Below are 17,943 nucleotides of genomic sequence, written 5' to 3'. Positions count from 1 at the left end.
CGCCTTACATCTCGTGCATTTGTGTACACGGATACGAGTGCTAAGTACAGTATATGTAGCCGTGTTGTGGAATGCTGGGTCAGGGACGGATGCGAGGGCAACGAGAAACCAGCCCTGCTCTCAGGGAACTGAGGGGCTGGGTGAGGTGGCAAGGGGAAGGGGAGGTTAAGTATGAAGGTCAGACATGGCTTGAAGACTCCAACTTCCTTTATGAGACTGAAACAAGCAACAGAGTCTGTGCCGCTTGACAAGTGTTGACTTATCCAGGAACCAAGGCCAAATGGAATATGGAAGGAACTTAAGTTGGAATACAGACTCTATTTTATAAGCTGTTACTCTCTGCAAATGCACTTTATAAAAAAAAAACACACACGAGACATCAGATGATCTAAGATTGTCATGATCCTGTGATACTTTTCCCCAATGAAACACTCCAATCTCTTATTTAATACATTTTGACTATTGGGGACTATTTCTTGGTTTGGAGCCCTGTCGCTAATATATCTTCATTTAAGAGATAAAGCATGTGAAAAACTGCTGAGTGTGACAAGCCATATAAATGTCAGATGTTTGTTTAAAAATACTAAGCTGCACTGGACCAGGGGTTCTCCTAGTATTGTCTATCTGCCAAATTTAAACTGTTTCATTTACACTTTACCAAATCACACCAAATATGACACAGAGACAATTTGTTTAAGAAAAGTTTTACTAATGTGTTAATATTTCAGCAAAGTTATTGCAACGGGTTGAAAAGGCAGACAGACACACTATTATAGGCTATTATAAAGTAACAAGTTATACAATTAAAATATTACATGGAACTATGGGATTTACTGAATAATTAACAGATCATAAAAGAAATTAAATCTGAAAGGTTAAATCCAGTATTAGCACCTACAACATCTCTGAAAGTAAAACTTTTAACTGTTTCCTTCTCTCCTAATACATGTCTTATCCTTCACCCCAAAACAGTGCTCTCAAACCCCGAAGGTGAAGGGTATGGGAAGTCCCCGTGCTAAGAACATACAGCCCAAAAAAGAACTCCAAACAGTGACTCGGGACTTGACACTTTTAGCTGGAAATCACTTATCTTACTGAACTTGAACCAGTCATACATGTTTCTGTGCACGGAATACTGTATATGATAAAGTCTATGAATCATAAGGACTGCCATCAGGGAGAGTTAAAAATTAGCAATGTACAGTATTATTCCTATCAAATTTTTTTTTCTCTTAAGTTACATTTATAACAAAACTATAATTAAAATATTTATTACACTTGCTCATTACACGTTCAGGGACACAGCAGGGACATTTGAGTTTGATGGTTTAGCATCCACTTTATTGTGCTTACTTATTTTTATAAGGAACAAGCGACACATACCACATCTTCCCAATGTTTGAGGTGATGCAGTAGTAACAGAATTCTAAAAAAAAACCAAACCTGGAAAATGCATTAAATACTGCTTTAATTAGGAAATGGCTATAATAAAACAAGTAAAATAATACATTATTTTTCCAATGAGCTTCGGTTTGGGAAATTAAACAGCAGAAGTAGATCTTTAAGCTTTGAGTCACAGCAAAACTGGTAGTTCTCTGAAATCTGAGAGATGCGTTAGCAAAACCAGACACAGCCCACCCTTCACCAAAATCCTGGAGAAAAGCATTTCATGAATTCGGGGGAGTAAGACTGAACACTGGCTAGGGCACGACTTGCTGAAGCCCAAGGAATGGTGAGAACCACTGGTGCTGGTGGCAGGTGAGAAATAAACTGTGCTGGGCTGACCAACTGCATATGTTTTTAATGGCTTTGAATGAAAAAGTGAAACGCTTCACTGCATTTTCTCAGAAACTGATCAAAAGATTGCAGAGTCCTACACGATTTGGAGACACAAAGTGGATGCTGAGCGACTAGAGGTCACTCCAGGTGCAGAATTTTAGAAAGTCAGTCCTTGGAGTGAATGGCACCGTGGCTCTGGCAGCAGATACGAAGGAATGATGCTCTGGAGAGGAGGTAGGGGGACGCTCTGCGGTCGGCCGGTGGACAGGTGAGGGTCCCAGCTGGAGGTGGGATCTGCAGTTAGAAGGGGAAGCAAAGGTTTAGAAAGCGACACCGACTGACCTCCCAAGAGCAGCTGCTGTGACCTCCCCGCGTGTGGGCTACACTCCATTAACCCAGGCTCTGGCTACTGAGATGCCCATATCTGTCTCATCTGCCGAAGGGGGTCCACGGCTCGAGGGTCCAGAGATCCAAGCCTGAACGTTTGCATCTCTGACCAAGCATGTCTCGAGAGGCAGGACAGCAAAGGGGTGCGCGGCCAATCCAGGCCTGGCTGCCTCCTGCCGACCTGCCAGTCTGGGGCCCTGGACAAGTAACTGAAATCCTCTGGGCCTCAGTCCCCTCGTCTGAAACACAGGGATGCCGCCATGGACCTCAGAGGGTGTTGTGAATGATGCGGGCACACAGGGGGGCCCACAAGCGCTGGGTGTTTTTATTATCACTTCTTTATCATGATAGATTAGTGCTACATTCTGTTTTTTAAGTAAAGAAGACAATCTTAATCTGAAGAGAGAAAACAACCATCAGTTTGTTGGGTAACAAAGGTATCAAAAAAATTCAAACTTTTTTAAAAGGAGCAAGATATAACACTCTTTTTTAAAAAATAAAGGCCACCTCCATGATTTGTGTGCTCTTAAGTCATTAATTTTAATTCCCATGTAATGCTTTAAGCTGCAGACACCACGTACGCTTAAGAAAAACGACAGAACTGAATTCATTAGAGAGTTTTCCCCTCTCCTCTAAGACCTCAGCCCACACAGGATCCCAGGTTTGAGGAACACACAGCTCTGAAAACTAAATTACACTGAACGAAAATATTTGCATTCATGAAATTACCACAAGTTCCTAATGTAAATCTCATTTCAAAATTTCACTGTTGTTGAATATTGATAGATTCGTCTCTGGTGTGCAATTGCTCCAAATCCCGCGCCACCTCAGAAAAACAGTGTATTAAAGCAATAAGAGCTGCAAAGTGAGTCATGACAAATGGGTTGTGCCAAAGCAGCGCAGCTGCAACTGATCAAACAAACGTATCCCAGCGGCCGTCACCAAACCCACACGTAGGGCTCCTGGCTGCTCGTCTGAGAAACACCAGTTTGCAAACCGCACGTGAGAAAGTGTGTGAACAGGTAACACTAAGTGCTCCAAAACAGCCTCAGTAAAGACTAAAACACACGGCAGAGGGTGTCATTGTTTAGGTCTGTGTCTTGTAAGAACTCGGGGGACACATTCCCTGGCGCTCAGAGAAGGCAGCTATGTATTAACAGCATTCAACAAATGGTACAGGGCAGACAAGATGTTATTTTTAAAAGGTACTGGAAAAGAAACGAAGGGGAAAAGCACTTAGAATAATGTGATGGACTCTCTCTTTCTCCACATCTCTGCTGCTGCATGTACTTACAGGAAGTATGGTGAAAAGACAAGGCTTTATGGTCAATCAGACTCGGGTTGGTAACCCGGGACTCATTAGCTGTGTGACCTGGAGATCATCACTTAGTCTCTTCCTATCTTGGTTTGCTTATCTGTTAAGTGGGGGAAATACTGCGCAGGATTCTCGTGAGAACTGGAAACACCGTCTGTGTAACACCTAGCACACAGCCATGCCCTCAAAACGGCAGCGAGTATCATTACTGTTGCCCTGGGGAGGAGGCTGTCTGCTCTGGTTGAATCTGTTTCTGCGCGGCCTCCTGTGAGTCAGGGACAGCTGCCTGCGGACGCGCTCAGGAAAGCACCGCGGTAGAATTACTACTGGGAGGCAGAGAGTAGGATGGAAACATGCAGAAATCGACCATTTTTTTGGTCACTTAGAAGGCACGGTGGCTTCCAGGTGATTCTTCCCGCACATTCCCACCAGCATTCATCAATTCGTTGCTCAGTTGTTCAACGTCATTATATGGATATGTGAGAACATGAACATTCTAAAGAGAAAGAACATTTATGGTTCTACCCACTGGAGGTAAGGTTTTTTTCTAAAGGGCTATGAAGCCACTTAAATACATGAAATATTTAGAATCTCCCTATTCTGAAACGTTTCTTTGGTTATTAAAGCCATTTGTAATGGCTTTAATGACAGGGAAATCTGTCAGGGAAAAAAATGTCAGGGAAATCTCTGATCTGATTTTTATGTGTAAGACCCATGTATTAAAATGTCCAGATAGTTTTGAAATATTAAAATAAGACCGCCCCCAAACCCCCCAAACAAAGTAATAACAAAACCAGTCTGAAAACAACAAAGGGGGAAGAAAAAAAATCAGGATTAAACTATCACTTGGGTTAACAGAATTTGGGTTAATGACACATTTTAAATATCAAGTCAGTACAAAGAGTATGCCAGGATTTATGATGCAGGCGAGAAAATTTATGCATCCTACAAAATTACAGAAATGGCACATAAATCATACAATTTCATATTTACCTTTAATTCTATGGTTTATCTTCCACTGCTCATGCCTCTGTCTTCATAAATGGTAATTTCAATCTGAACAGCATGACTGTTAAGAAAACACACTGGAGAACAGAACACAGAAAAAGGGACTACAGAGAGAAGATGGGTGTGATCTGTGCGGACTTGTCTTTACTTAACTTAAAAAAAAAGTTGTTTTGGCTGCGCCTCGCGGCGTGTGGGACATCTTCGTTCCCCACGTGAGACTGAACCTGCAACCGCCGTTGGAGGCCGGAGTCTTAACTGTTGGACCGCTAGGAAAGTCCCCCTTGTCTTTACTTATCTTACATTACCATTTACATAATTTTAAATTATCAATAATTATTATTTGCTTTACTTGTTTCAAAACATTAAAAATTTCTCCTGCTTAAGTTAAACAGGGTGTTTTCCACACCTTGCTGAAAAATTCAAGAAATGTAATTGCTTGTGGTATACCACAGAGTTCCTCTCCAGACATTATTTACTTTTTAAAAGAAGAAAAGAATCTGAAAAAGGATACTTTATTGCAGAACTAAGGGGGATGCTCTTAACTGAGCATCCATAGTGAGGTAATGACATCAGGGGTGCAAAGCACCCTGAAATTGTATGCAAACTTTTTTTTGTGAGAGAGCTCACGACCTCTAAAAGTTTAAGAAACACTGATACAAGTATAATAAAGCCGTTGAAATGCTTATCAGCCGGAAGGCCTGGGATTATCTGACCTAGGTTATAAAAAATTTTATTTTACCCAGTTATTTATTTTACTTGTTATCAAGCTAAATTAGTTTTTTTTTTGCAATTTTATTTACCAAATTACCAAAATAAACTTCATGATTTTCAAAGTCAACTGCCTCTAAAATATGCAGTTATGTCAAAGGTAATGAAATGATACATCTGGCAGCTGTAACTGATTTCAACGAGTCAGATGAACCCACGGAGCTGAGATTTATTTGGACGACGAGCTCTCTGCGCACTGAGTTCATGCATTTCAAAGGGGCCTTTGGTGCAGCCTCTGCAGCTGAGATGCATGACTCACCCGACTCCCATTATTACTACAAGATGCTGCACAGCCACCAAGACAACGGCAGCCCCAACACTAAATGCTCCAGAGCCCAGCACGACGCCCGGGAAGGAGTTGTGCTGGAGGGAGAGTGTGCCTTTCAGCAGCACAGCCCACAGCAGGTTCGGGAACTGAGGGAAATCCTCTCTTACCCGGGCTGACGGGGCCATCAAATACTCAGACCTCATGATCTGGACTGAAAAGATACAACTCGCAGCCCTCTCTCGATGGGATCTGTCAGGAGGAGGCCTTGTGGGGCATAGATCTTCTCATTCTGCTCTTGAATGTATTTGGAGACTTTCTTCAGGACCTGACCAAAGAGAAACAACACAGCTCTCTTACCAACTTCATCAGATTTTCCTTTTGAGTATTTAGCTGAACTGCAAAATATTCAGGCAGTGGAATTAGTTTTCAAAGCAATAAATAGGTGTTCATGTGGAGGGACAGCTCTGACTCCATGGCTCATGCCCTGGGTCCCCAACACCCGCCCCCCCAACCCCAGTTCTGAGCACGTCCATACAGCCTAAGTCCAAACAGAGATGCAGCCAGATGGTGGCACGGGAGCCACGCGCCTTCCCTCCGTCCTGGATATGGAGAAATTTGGAGGTGACCATACACACACGTTACGTGCCTTCCCCTTCCCTACTCGGGAAATGTGTGACATGTGACCTCCTCTAATATCAGGGACAGCTTCTGGCTTTCTCCTGGACACTTGAGAGATGCTTCTCGGGACTTCTCTGCAGTCCAGTGGTCAGGACCTTCGGGTCACTGCTGAGGGCCCATTTGCACGCCTGATCGGGGAACTAAGATCCTACAAACCGTAAGCCATGCCCCTCACCCTCCCCTCCAAAAGAGAAAGAAAGAACTGCTTTCTCCGCTGTACATTTTCATCATTTAAAGTCATAGTACAAAGCGGGCATATAACAAAGGGAGTCCAGTGCATTTAAAACTGAGAAATCTGTGTCCTTCATCAGGCACGTTTGTGCTGGCTGCCATGGAGGTCTGGTGACCAGTGCTCTACATCGTCTCCCGGCCTGCACGGGAGGCTGCTCTGAAGCCTGCTCTTGTGTCCTAGATGGGAACCTCGATTTATAAGTTTAGGATTAAGGTTGTAAAAGTCAAAGCAAACGTAGACAAAAACCAGATAGGATAAAAAGGAACTCCTGGAAATTGCCAAATCTTAAGCTTTAATAAGGGCAATTCTGAGACAGATAACCTAGAAGAAAATAAATCTTAATAGCGATACACAAAATCAAAGAGTCACATGTTTTATTTCAGATTCAAGGTCATTATAATCCTTTGCTGGCTCTAATCTTCAAAGAGGCTTTGATCCAATTCTTTAATTATTGTATGTTTCCTTAAATTCACACTACCAGAATATGATAAAGTCACAGATAAATGTGATCACAACATAAAGGGAAAAAAAGAACTGTATGAAAATAAAGCTGGAAATGAAGAAATTTTATTTAAGTGTGGGTCTATAATGTACCAGAACAAACCAACATATTAGAATGATAAAATGTAGCTGCTTTGGCATAAACTGATTTAGAATTTAAAACTCTATGCTGCTTGTATAATGAAGGACAATAAACAGTCTATTCAGGTTAAATCTCTGGGGAATAATATAATCTCATGTTTTACGTTTTTTTAAAAAGAGCATGATATTATTAAGAGAGCCATCTGCAGGATTATGAAGTAATGTAAGAATACTATTTCTAAAGAAAAGACTTTTTCACCTAATTACCTAAAGTACATATGTCATTCTCCTATTTTCAACTCTCAAAGAATTTGAGCAGTGCCTGGTCTTAATGAGCAAAAAAAAAAAAAAAAAAAAATCTCAGTCACTCTCTTTCCACCAGGATTTGTCAATCATGCTGCTGCTGCTGCTGCTAAGTCACTTCAGTTATGTCTGACTCTGTGCGACCCCACAGACAGCAGCCCACCAGGCTCCCCCATCCCTGGGATTCCCCAGGTAAGAACACTGTCAATCATGCTAAAAAGAGGGGAAGCAAGTCACCCACGAAGGTGCCCAATTCAGGATTCTCCCTCTTCTCTCCAATTTCCTTCTGTGCTCACCTGCCAGAGCTGGAAACCGGAGAGCCAGGCTCCTCTCGGCCCGTCCATTTCCACCGGGTGGACACCGAGAAACCCGCCTGCATGGCTGATTTCAAAGAAAGGATTCCTTCACACAGCTCTCCTCCCCTCCTTGAGTGCAGGTTATTAGCAAAGACACAGCCATCCTTTATTCGATTCAAGCAGAACTCTGTTGTGCAAGGCTTTTGTTTAAACTTTGATAACACTCATGGACATTTGGGTTTCAGTTCAGAAAGAAGACAGTCAGTTTTCCTTGGGTGCCAGCTGCAAATCCTCCCATAGCACTGCAGTGAAGGCAGCACCGTGCTAACCCAGACGTGTCGTTAGCAACAGACAGCTCATGGACGTGAGTCAACTCGTACCTCGCTCCTGACAGGACAGAGCACCGTTCTCAGCCTCCAGGAACTCTGTGTTGACATTTTATTCATACTTCACTATTTTTAGTAAATCGTTGTTAAAACAAAGTATAATACCGAACAAAATTATCTCTGTTATCCTCAAACCCGCAATAAAAACCTCAGTTTGTATAGTATTTACAAAGTTAAACACTCAGACTTCAGGAAAAGCTATTGTCCTCTTTGAGAATAAGCCTCTCAAAGCCCTTGAGGAAAGATAACCGAAGTGGGGTTGAGTGAGAGGCCCAGGGGCTTAGTGTTTCCAGAAAGATCTGAGTTCCTCTGACTGTGCTCTTTTCACATAACAGCCCATGGGCAGCAGGGACGCCTCTGGTGGACGAACACACAACTGCTCCTGAAAGAAGAACGTTCCACAGGCCCATTTGTTCCCTGATTAAGCAATGGAGAGGAATAACACTGAAGCCTTTATCTTCATTGTAAATCAATAAATAGCACATTATAGAAAAAAAAAAGCATGATTGTTCTAGTGGGTTTTAAAAGGCCTATTTACAATCTCAAAAAATTTAACCCACATGACAAGGTGTAAGTGTCATTATACTTGGCTTACTGTTTGTAGACTGCAAGTTTTAGTGTTCAAAACGATAAAGATTAAATGACTCAATTTTGTCCCTTCATAAAGTAGAAAATAATAGTGCAGGAATTCCTAAGGGGCAAACTGGAGAGAGGGAGTGGCTGAGTGCTCTAACATTTTTATCATCTTATCAAAAATACAAATACACATTTACAATGTTTTCTTTTAAAAGTACATGGAGATTATATCATTATGAACATTCCAGTTATGTACTTTGCATGATCTAGTTAATTCATGTCCACATTTCTTATATAAAATCACATATTTATAAAATGTGCCATAAATTTGGGTTTCTTGACTAATTTTATTGGGTCTTTATTTGCTTTATAATACTTACTCGGTAAAAGAGACTTTAATTAGACTTGTAAAGTAATACCTTATATGTTACTTATGAACTCAAGTCCATTATTTTCTGATGTTGAGAAGTGCCTTCCAAAATTAATAATCAAAATAATCAAATAATAATAAAAAATATTTTAATTAAGAGTTGCTAAATGTTTTAGTAGATAAAGAAACTAGCAGCTGCTAAAAAAAGATTACTTATACACTTATACACTCGAGGTAAAAAAAAAAAAAAAAAAAAAACCTGTACATGTAAGTGCATATGTATCTGATTAAAACATGTATGTACACACACACTAACTTGGTTTTTAAGTCTATCTTAAGAAAACTTTATTTAGCACCTGCCATAAATAAAATAAAGCAATTTATTAATTCAAAGATCCATTATATTTCTTTTTTGGATTTACCTTGTTTTTTTAAACAATGCTGTGTTAATTACTGCTATACAGCAAAGTGATTCAGTTATACATGTACATAACATTCTCTTTCATATTCTGTTTCATGATGGTTTCTTTCCTATGTCTCCTAGTCTACATCTGCTAACACCCACCCCTACTCCTTGGTAACCACCAGTCTAAGACCTGCTTACAATTGAGAACTCAGATTTGGGGAGATGAACTTGTCCATGACTCAAAACTAGGAAATGACCTAGCTGGCACCCAGTGATCAGTCTCTTTATAACTGATGCCAGAGGCAGGTATCTGTACCTATTTTAGCAAAGGCACATGAAAAAATAAGTTAATTAAAATTTCATCAACAAATTCAAAAACTACAGTGAAATAACAATTCAAGCATGTAATATTCCATGAGGCATGAATAAAACACTCTGGAGGAAGTATTTCTGCCTTAAATTGGAACTATTACACGTCTTCGACGGCCACGTGGCATGAGTGTCTTACCTGCACGAGCCCAGCCCTCCCCGCCCACCCCCTCCCGTGGTCAGTGGCTCCCCAGCGCACCCGGCTCCTCCTCCACCACCTCGTCCCTTGAGTCCGAGCACCTCCTGCTGTCCCTGCCGCTCCCTCCCTGCCCAGGCTCTTCTCCTCTCCTGCCTGGACTTCTACGAAGCGTCTTACTTGCACTTTTACACCTTTCTTCCCCAGAGCCAAGAAATCTGTTTAAAATGAAAATCAGATCCTACCACCCTCCTGCTTGAAAAGCTTCAGTGATCCTTCCCTGCGTGGAAATAAAATCTAAGCCTCTCTCCAGGGAGAACACACTCCACGGTGAAGGACGCAGGTCCCCTCACCTCCCCCACCACCTCCGCCCTCCCCTGCTCTGCACGGGGGACCCACGCTCTGCGTGTCCTCCTCCGTCCTCCTGAAAGGCCCCAGGCTCCCCATCCTTCACGTGGCAGCTGAATGTTAGCACTCCAGAGGCCCTTTCTGACCCCCCATCTAAATTAGTCTCTCCAGTTATGTTCTATCCTAGGGAAGCTTGGTTTTTTCTAAGGCATTTATCACAACTTACAATTCTGTGGGTTTTGTTTTCTTAGTATCAGTTTTTACTAGACTTATAAACTCCACAACGTCAGTAACCATGTCTGCCCATTCAGTTATATCCTCTGCACAGTGCTTAGCACATAGTAGATGTTCAATAAATATTAATCGAATGGATCCCGTGTCCCTTCACTCACCAAATGTATCACTAAAGAGGAGCTGCTAAGACAAAACAGACTAAAAGCGGATACGGATCCTTTGTGACTTCTGATGTCGAACGTTAAGCAGGAAAGAAAGTGTGTGACATGGAGAAGGACATAAACTGCCTGTGTAGCTCTTTAAATGCTCACCAGGGGATTCACACCAGGATGGTAAGGAAGAACATGGTGGTATGTTCAGCCAACAGCTCAAAAAGCTGGAGCCGCACGTGTCCACTCTCCACCACATGGAGTACAAGACAGCCACTGGGAGACTTCGGCCGGAGAGGGTGTGACACTAAACTCCTTAGAGCCTTCCCTTTCTAAACATGGTCAGAACGGAATGATCCTCTAGGGGTTTACTGTGATTAATGTACATCCATTCATTGAACACACGAGTGCCTCCTACGCCCAAGGCCTCGTGCTAGGTGTCAAGAGGGATACACTGTCCTTGATCGCAAGAAAAATACATACTTGATGGGCAAGTAAGACAGGAATATAAATGCTACATTCCTCAGCAGAGACTGCTTAAGTACCAGAAAACAGATTCCAGTAACGCGCTGTGGGGACAGAGAGGAGAAAAGGAGTCCAATCAGAAGAGAGGGCGAAAAGTCAGCTGAGAGCGGGACTGAGGGACTGAGGCGATTCGGACACGGGAAGGGCATCTCAGGTGGAGGAAGGCTTCTCAGAGGGCGCACCTGGCTGAAAGATAAAGTGAGGACGGGGGAAGACAGGCCTGGGAGAGGTGAGCTGGGGGAGGGCTTGAGAAGGCCCCTCATGCTGCAGGAGAGGCACGGCTGTGTTTCACGACACAACAGCTGTTTGGAAATGCAAGAGAAAGGCAGGAAAGAGGCTCTGTGGCTGTGGTGTTGGTCTAGGAGAGATGTCACAAGGGCATAAATCAGGGGGTGGCAGAGGGTGTCATAAAGTTAATGAATGGGGAAATGGAAGACAGCTTGGTCTGACTACTGGTACAATTCCCCTCTTCTTGACCCCCTGAAGATGCTGGGTGAAAAAGACAGGGTGCTGCTGAACCAAGTGGGGAGGTGAGGCTTGACTTTCAGACCCCTAAGTTGAGAAGCCAGCAGCTCTGGGTCCAGCAGACAGTTCAAAGGGGAGACAAGCACTCAGGTGGGAGGAGGAGATGGAGGGTACACATTTGGGGAAATAAAAACTCAGCACTCTTCTATGTGTCTGGTCATAGAGGCAACAATAAAATCTGAATTATTATTATTATAAAAGGCCTTTTAAATTTTATAGCAAGTGTCAACATGCAAACATAACCTGTAACAAACCCACTTTTTTTTTTTTTTTTTAAATGATTGTAAGAGATTGGGAAAACATGGGCAGGCTTACCTTCTCATAATGAGTTTCCATGCACAGGAAGATGGTGTACGCCGTTAGACAAGCCAGGCAGCCTTCCAGATACGACTGGCCCCCAAGCTTCTCGGCCTCGGCGTAAAGGTTATTTAGGGTCCGAACTGTTTCTTCAAACTGCTGCCGATCAATCTGTACCGAGAAAAGAATTTTAAAATAAGTTTTGGAAAAAAAAAAAAAAGAAGATGAACATGTCACTCCTGCCTGCGATCCCTAAATAGGTCACTGTCTTGTCAATATTTTTATCTGTCGGCAAACAAATTTTCAGGTGATTAAATCTGGATCTAAGTTGCTGAAACTGGTTAGTGTTTGTTTAGTTTCATCTTTCTTTTGGACACTGTGTTATGTCCAAGTTGAAAAGGGTGTCTCCCGATCCTCTGTGCTGAATCACAAGTAACTTAATTAAATAACACAGTCCTTCCGGCCCTCCATTCTCCCACACTCCCATTTACAGAGCTCGTACTTTCGGGTATCACCACAGGCAGGCCTTGGAGAAAGGTGAGTAAGACACTGACTTGTCCTCACGGCATTGAGAGTCATGAGTGTAACAGACATGTAACAGTGAAAACACAAGCAGCCAACAGGACACTGCAACTGAGGCGTGCATGAAGAACGAGGGCACCCGAGGAGGGGCGGCACGCTCCCTCAGCAGGAAGGGCAGGCGATCCTAAATCGTGGTCCCCCAATGCCGGCATCGACTGAGGCCAAAAAGGGGAGGAAGGACGCTGTCAGCAGATCAAAAGGGGCAAACCCTGTATGCTTCCCCATCTCTTTTGCAGTAACCACTTGGTTACTAAGAGCTCACACTGGACGAGGCAAAATCGCCCACTCCCGCGGGGCTCTTCTCACCAAGCACGCCTATGACCTTTTTTCTAGTCAGTGACGCCATCACCTCACACGTGTGCTAACACGACCGTCGTATCTCCTTTTCTCCAATGACCCGCTTTCACTTTCTTCTTCCAGTTTCCCTTTCCTTCCTTCTTTTAACAGCGCTTTGTCAGTTTCAAATCTCCATGGGAATTTCAGGGCCCAAGGTAGAGCATTTCACCCAATTCTATCATTCTCAGCAGGTAACAAAGCCCAACTTATCTGTCCTTATCCTCAGCCTGCTCTCAGACAGCATCCCCCTTATTCCTAAAACGAATACCCACTTACATATTAATTCTTTCCTTTATGAAGGCTTTACACAGAAACAGACTCAGAAAGAAACTCCAAGAACCTTAATACACACTTTGAGACAGAACATTTCCAAATTTCCAAAACACTTCCAAAATTATGCTCCAAGAACATAATTCTTTGTTAACAGATTATCAACCTTAAGCTATTAGAAAACCTTTAGGTAAGAGGCAGCTGCCTTGTCCTTCATGTGGAAAATGGTGAAGATTCAGTGAGCCAAACGCATGAAAACCTTAAAGTGGTGGTGACTCAACCTGCCTTTCAAAAGGAGCTACTTTAAATTTCCCAGAACAGGAGTGTTTCTGATGGGGGCTGGGTGAGTGGGGACAGAGCTGGGAGCCAGGGCCGCCCCTTGAAGACGTGCCGTGTCACTGACGGTCACTTGGGCAACCCGTCAGCATTCCCAGAGCACAGACTGAGAGGAGACCTGCTCAGTGAGCAAGTGTGGATGGGAAACTGTTATCTCCACCTGGTTCTGCCAAAGTTAATGTCTTCTGTTTGTTCATCAGTAAAACCATGAAAGTCCAAACAATTTCAAACACTCGCACTTGATTCATCTACAATGTTATGATCTGAGAAAGAAACTTCTCTGAATTTTTTATGTTTCTTTGGATAGAATGATTAAAAACCAGGCGATCCAACCCAGAAACTTTTTTTTTTTTTAAGCCACACCAGGCGGTCTGTGTCATCTCAGTTTCCCGACCAGGGCCTGAACCTGCGTCCCCTGCCTTGGAAGCGCTGAGTCTTAACCACCAGACTGCCAGCAAGTCCCCAACCCAGAAACATTTGATTTCTTTCCGATTTGGAATTACAGATCCCACCAGAAACACTAATTCTTAAAAGTTATTCCACGACTGCAATGCTTTACAGGATGGAAGCAAATCATAAACCATTAAAAAATTTTTTTAAAAAATCCAAGGTGAAGATTAAAAAAAAAAAAATAGTTGAATTGAAAAAAAAAACAGATGGGCGTTCCTTGGCAGTCCAGTGGTTAGGTTTTGGCACTTTCACTGCCGAGGGCCCCAGTTCAATCCCGGGGCAGGGAACTAAGATCCTGCGTGCTGTGCAGCGTGGCCAAAAAAAAAAAAAAAAATAGTTAAAAAAAAAAAGTTAAGAGCTTCTTGGAAAGATTTGAAAAAAATGCATGACAGGCGGCAGTAAAGGCGAGGACACACAAAACGAAGGGCCCTGCAGGGCGACCGCCGGCCTCGAGCTCACGCCCCGCAGGCTCCATGAGGCGCGGCTGTCCGCGCCCCTCTGGGTGCCTGGACACCGACACAGCAGCTACACTGACACCTGGAGGCTTGTCAAGTTAGAGCGGCTTGGACCAATAAGCAGTGGATGTCTGAATGGAAACAGGAGTCGGGCTCATCTGCCAGAATTTTTGTTTCATGTTGAACTACCTGCCGAAAGCATCAGGCTGAAGCTTGTCAAAGGTAACGAGTCAAAGGTAATTTCTACTGACCAGCTGTAGAGACATAGTTTTAAAGGGATGCAGGGAACAAATGCCTCAATTATAGCTCACTCACTTCTCTTTCTGCCCACACCAACGGTTCCTAAGATGTCTGCATGCTGGCTAAAGTTAAGAATCGAGCTTTAAAGAAATGTCCTGGCGACAAAGCGCTTACACATCAAAGTATTATGTTCTCAGAGGCAGTGAGAAAGTAAACTTGTTAACACACAGAACTTGTTCTTACTCTCAAATTAAAGGGTACAAATGTGTGTGTGTTTAATGCTTTAAAGTCATATAAAACAGCTGGATGTTTATTTCTCCCTCTATTACATTGCCAAGTACGACGTTCTCACAAAGGGAAACTCAGCCTCAGTGGCAGCGCAATCAGTACAATTTCTAGGTTAAGCAGTAGAGAAACAAAGAGAGAAACCTTTCAATTTTCCATCAAACAAAGCAAGGAAAATTTAAACCTGTAATTTAAATTTAATCTCAACACACTTTAAAAAAAAAAAAAAAAAATCAAAGCTTTCCCAAACAGTTTCAAGTATAAGCTAGTGTTTTAACCCAAACATTTAAAAAGAAAAAAAAAAAAAAATTCAAGGGTAGCTCAGCTGATAAAGAATCTGTCTGTAATGCAGGAGATCTCGGTTCAATTCCTGGATTGGGAAGATCCCCTGGAGAAGGGATAGGCTACCCACTCCAGTATTCCTGGAATTCCCTAGTGGCTCAGATGGTAAAGAATCTGTCTGCAAAGTGGGACACCTGGGTTCAATCCCTGGGTTGGGAAGAGTCTCTGGAGAAGGAAATGGTAACCCACTCCAGTATTCTTGTCTGGAGAATCCCCGTGGACAGAGAAACCTGGCGGGCTACAGTCCATGGGGTCGCGAAGTCTGACTGAGCGACTAAGTGCACACACACATAGTACTCAGAATCACAAGTGGTGCTGGGCTACACGAAGTCAGAGAAACGGAGGGACTCCAGAATGTGGCAAGCGCGACTTCCTATAGCCATCCATGGAGTACTGTCACTGCACCGTTTCTGTATTCAGACCATAAAATAAAGGTTCCACCACACACAGAGTTGAAGGCTCAAGTCTGATTCTGCATAAATAGACTTGGCTCAATTATGAGCTGGAAGTTTGACTTTTAAATCCTTTAAACAAAGCATCAAGTGACATCCAAATAAGTGTGGGGCAAAAGAGTTGTTTACATTCTGATCTGAAAGCACATAAACAGTATTAAGTCAGAGTTTCCCTAAGAGACTTAAAAGTGAAACATCTGATCTATTTCATATAAGTACTAAAAAAGCCTGTTAACTATAATGCTAAATTATTTTACAAACCACATTCAGTAGCTCTAGCCAACAGGCAACTTGCTCAATTTCTATCTTTTCAAACCACCATGGAGGTGTCCAGCTAGTGTCAGGCTGAGTTATCTCATAACATGGCAACGACAAACTGCAACAATTACAGGACATTTCATAAACAAACTAATCTACAAATCATCTTCATAAGGTGTGCTGGGTCCTTAATTTGCATTTAAAGAAACATACTTGGGCCACTAACCTGCTGAGGGTTCTAAATCAAGCCAAAGCACACTGTCATTGATCTTTGTTGATTTTCCCACCTTGGCAATCAGGTAGAACGACCTACCCCCCACAAGCTAATTTTACATGACTGCTGCACATTGCTCCAGTACATACTCATCGCCACCTACCTACTCCATGGCCAGCACTTCACATCTCCACACCCATGCCCAATCACCCCTGACTCCCTCACCCTCTTGTCAAAGAGAAAAGAACCACAAAACCTGCTCCCATCTAACCAGAAGCTGACTCTGAGCAGGAAACAGGTTCACCTTACAAACCTCAAGACCAAACAGTCTGTCTTTGGAGTATGAACACACCTAGGCACAAGAAAACACACACATAGTCTCACTTCGCTGCACCTTTACAGTAAGATCCAATGACCATTATTATTCTTTTTATTAAGTCTGAAGAAAGGAGAAACACCCCTTCCCGCGCCCAAGACCGTCCAGAGGACCCACATTCTGATGACAGTTCTGGCCCACAGGCCAACAAAAGTCGGCTCCCAGCGATAATCAGCATAAGGAACTAGTTGAGGGCCTCGTTCTGAGATATTTCCCTGTCCAGACCCATGCACTACTCTGTGTTTCTCAAGGTTCGGAAAAGGCCTGTCTGCGCTGCCCAGCACAGCACCGAATAATAAACTAGCACAAGCGGCCGGACGTTCGTCACTCGAATGATGGTGATCTTTGCGTGGTGAGGTTGGAGAATGCAGCTTACACAACACGCCGAGGTGGGTGGCCTGGAGGGTCAGGAATCAAGTGCCTCATCACTGTGGTCACTAACCCGGGGTGGGGTGGGGTGGGGAGGACAGCAGCGTACCGATTCCGGCCCTGGCCATCATCAGGTCATCCGGCCCGGCGGCTTGGCCTCATTCCTCCTGCTCCCGACCCCGGGTCTTGCTTACCAGACCCCTCCTGGCACAGCCCTGGCCCAGGCCCCAGCTGTGCCCGGCCCCTCCCAGACCCGCACTCCGCCGCCGCCCCGGCCGAGCGCAGGTGCGGGGAGCCCGGCTGCGTACCCGGTTCTCCAGCTCCGCGGGGAACTTGGTCTGGAACTGGCAGCGGGTGCCACTGCTGTAGTCTCGCTGAATGAAGACCTTCCCGGACACCGGCGCCTGCTGCGGCCTCATGGCGAGGACAGGACGGGCCGCGCTGCGGGTTCGGGGGACACCAACCACGGTCATACCCCCGGCCTGGACCCAGGACTCCGGCCCCCCAGCCCCGCAGACCCGCCCAGCGCCCAGAGCGGCCAAAGGCCTCCCGGCCCCACTCCCCTTCACCCATGCTGGCACCACGGCCCTTCAGCTCCCTCCCCGGCCCAGGCCCCGCGCCCCCCCACAGCCCGGTTCGGCCCGGGAAACACGAACCCGCCTCCTCTGCCCTCCAGCTGCTGTCGCAACGCCTACGCCTCCACTTACGTCCTGCCGCAAAAGGCCTCTTCCTCCCCAACACCTCCCCGCCCCTCTGCTCGGACACCTACCTCAAGTCTAGGGCCCACCCTCTCCTCCGGCCGTAAAGCAATCCTGTTGAGACTGCGCGCTACCGTGAGGGGACGCGCTGTGGGCGGGGCCCGCGAGGACTCCGCCCCCCGCCCTGCCCGTAGGAGTCCGGCTGGAAGGAAGAGGCAGGGCGGGGCTGCGGGGCGGGTCCGGGGGCGGGTCCTCAGACCCGGGAGGCGGAACTGCGGGCCCTGTGGGCGGGGCCGCAGGATCCGCTGGGCTTGGCGGCGGGGAGAACCTTGCAGACTGAGCT

The 17,943-nt window shown here is 44.7% G+C and overlaps 1 protein-coding gene across 2 annotated transcripts; it reads right to left on the bottom strand.

The window, feature by feature from the left end:
- Positions 1 to 688: 688 nt before the first annotated feature.
- Positions 689 to 17,695, bottom strand: GOLGA7 (golgin A7). Of its 2 annotated transcripts, none has more exons than XM_019953523.2 (6): positions 17,672 to 17,695; positions 17,211 to 17,343; positions 11,956 to 12,108; positions 5,749 to 5,850; positions 4,475 to 4,537; positions 689 to 2,073 (listed from the first exon to the last, which is right to left on the bottom strand). In XM_019953523.2, exons 2-5 carry the CDS (start codon positions 17,319 to 17,321, stop codon positions 4,490 to 4,492), a joined length of 414 nt encoding a protein of 137 aa, XP_019809082.1. In that variant the 5' UTR covers positions 17,322 to 17,343; positions 17,672 to 17,695; the 3' UTR covers positions 689 to 2,073; positions 4,475 to 4,489. The 2 variants fall into 2 exon arrangements, with proteins under 2 accessions (XP_019809082.1, XP_019809080.1); XM_019953521.2 differs by lacking the exon at positions 17,672 to 17,695 and adding an exon at positions 17,559 to 17,662.
- Positions 17,696 to 17,943: the final 248 nt, after the last annotated feature.

The sequence above is a fragment of the Bos indicus genome, chromosome 27 (assembly GCF_029378745.1).
Source record: "Bos indicus isolate NIAB-ARS_2022 breed Sahiwal x Tharparkar chromosome 27, NIAB-ARS_B.indTharparkar_mat_pri_1.0, whole genome shotgun sequence".
In the NCBI taxonomy this organism is placed as follows: domain Eukaryota; kingdom Metazoa; phylum Chordata; class Mammalia; order Artiodactyla; family Bovidae; genus Bos; species Bos indicus.
Note: the sequence above shows the minus strand (reverse complement) of the source record. Positions and strands in the feature narration are given on the sequence as shown.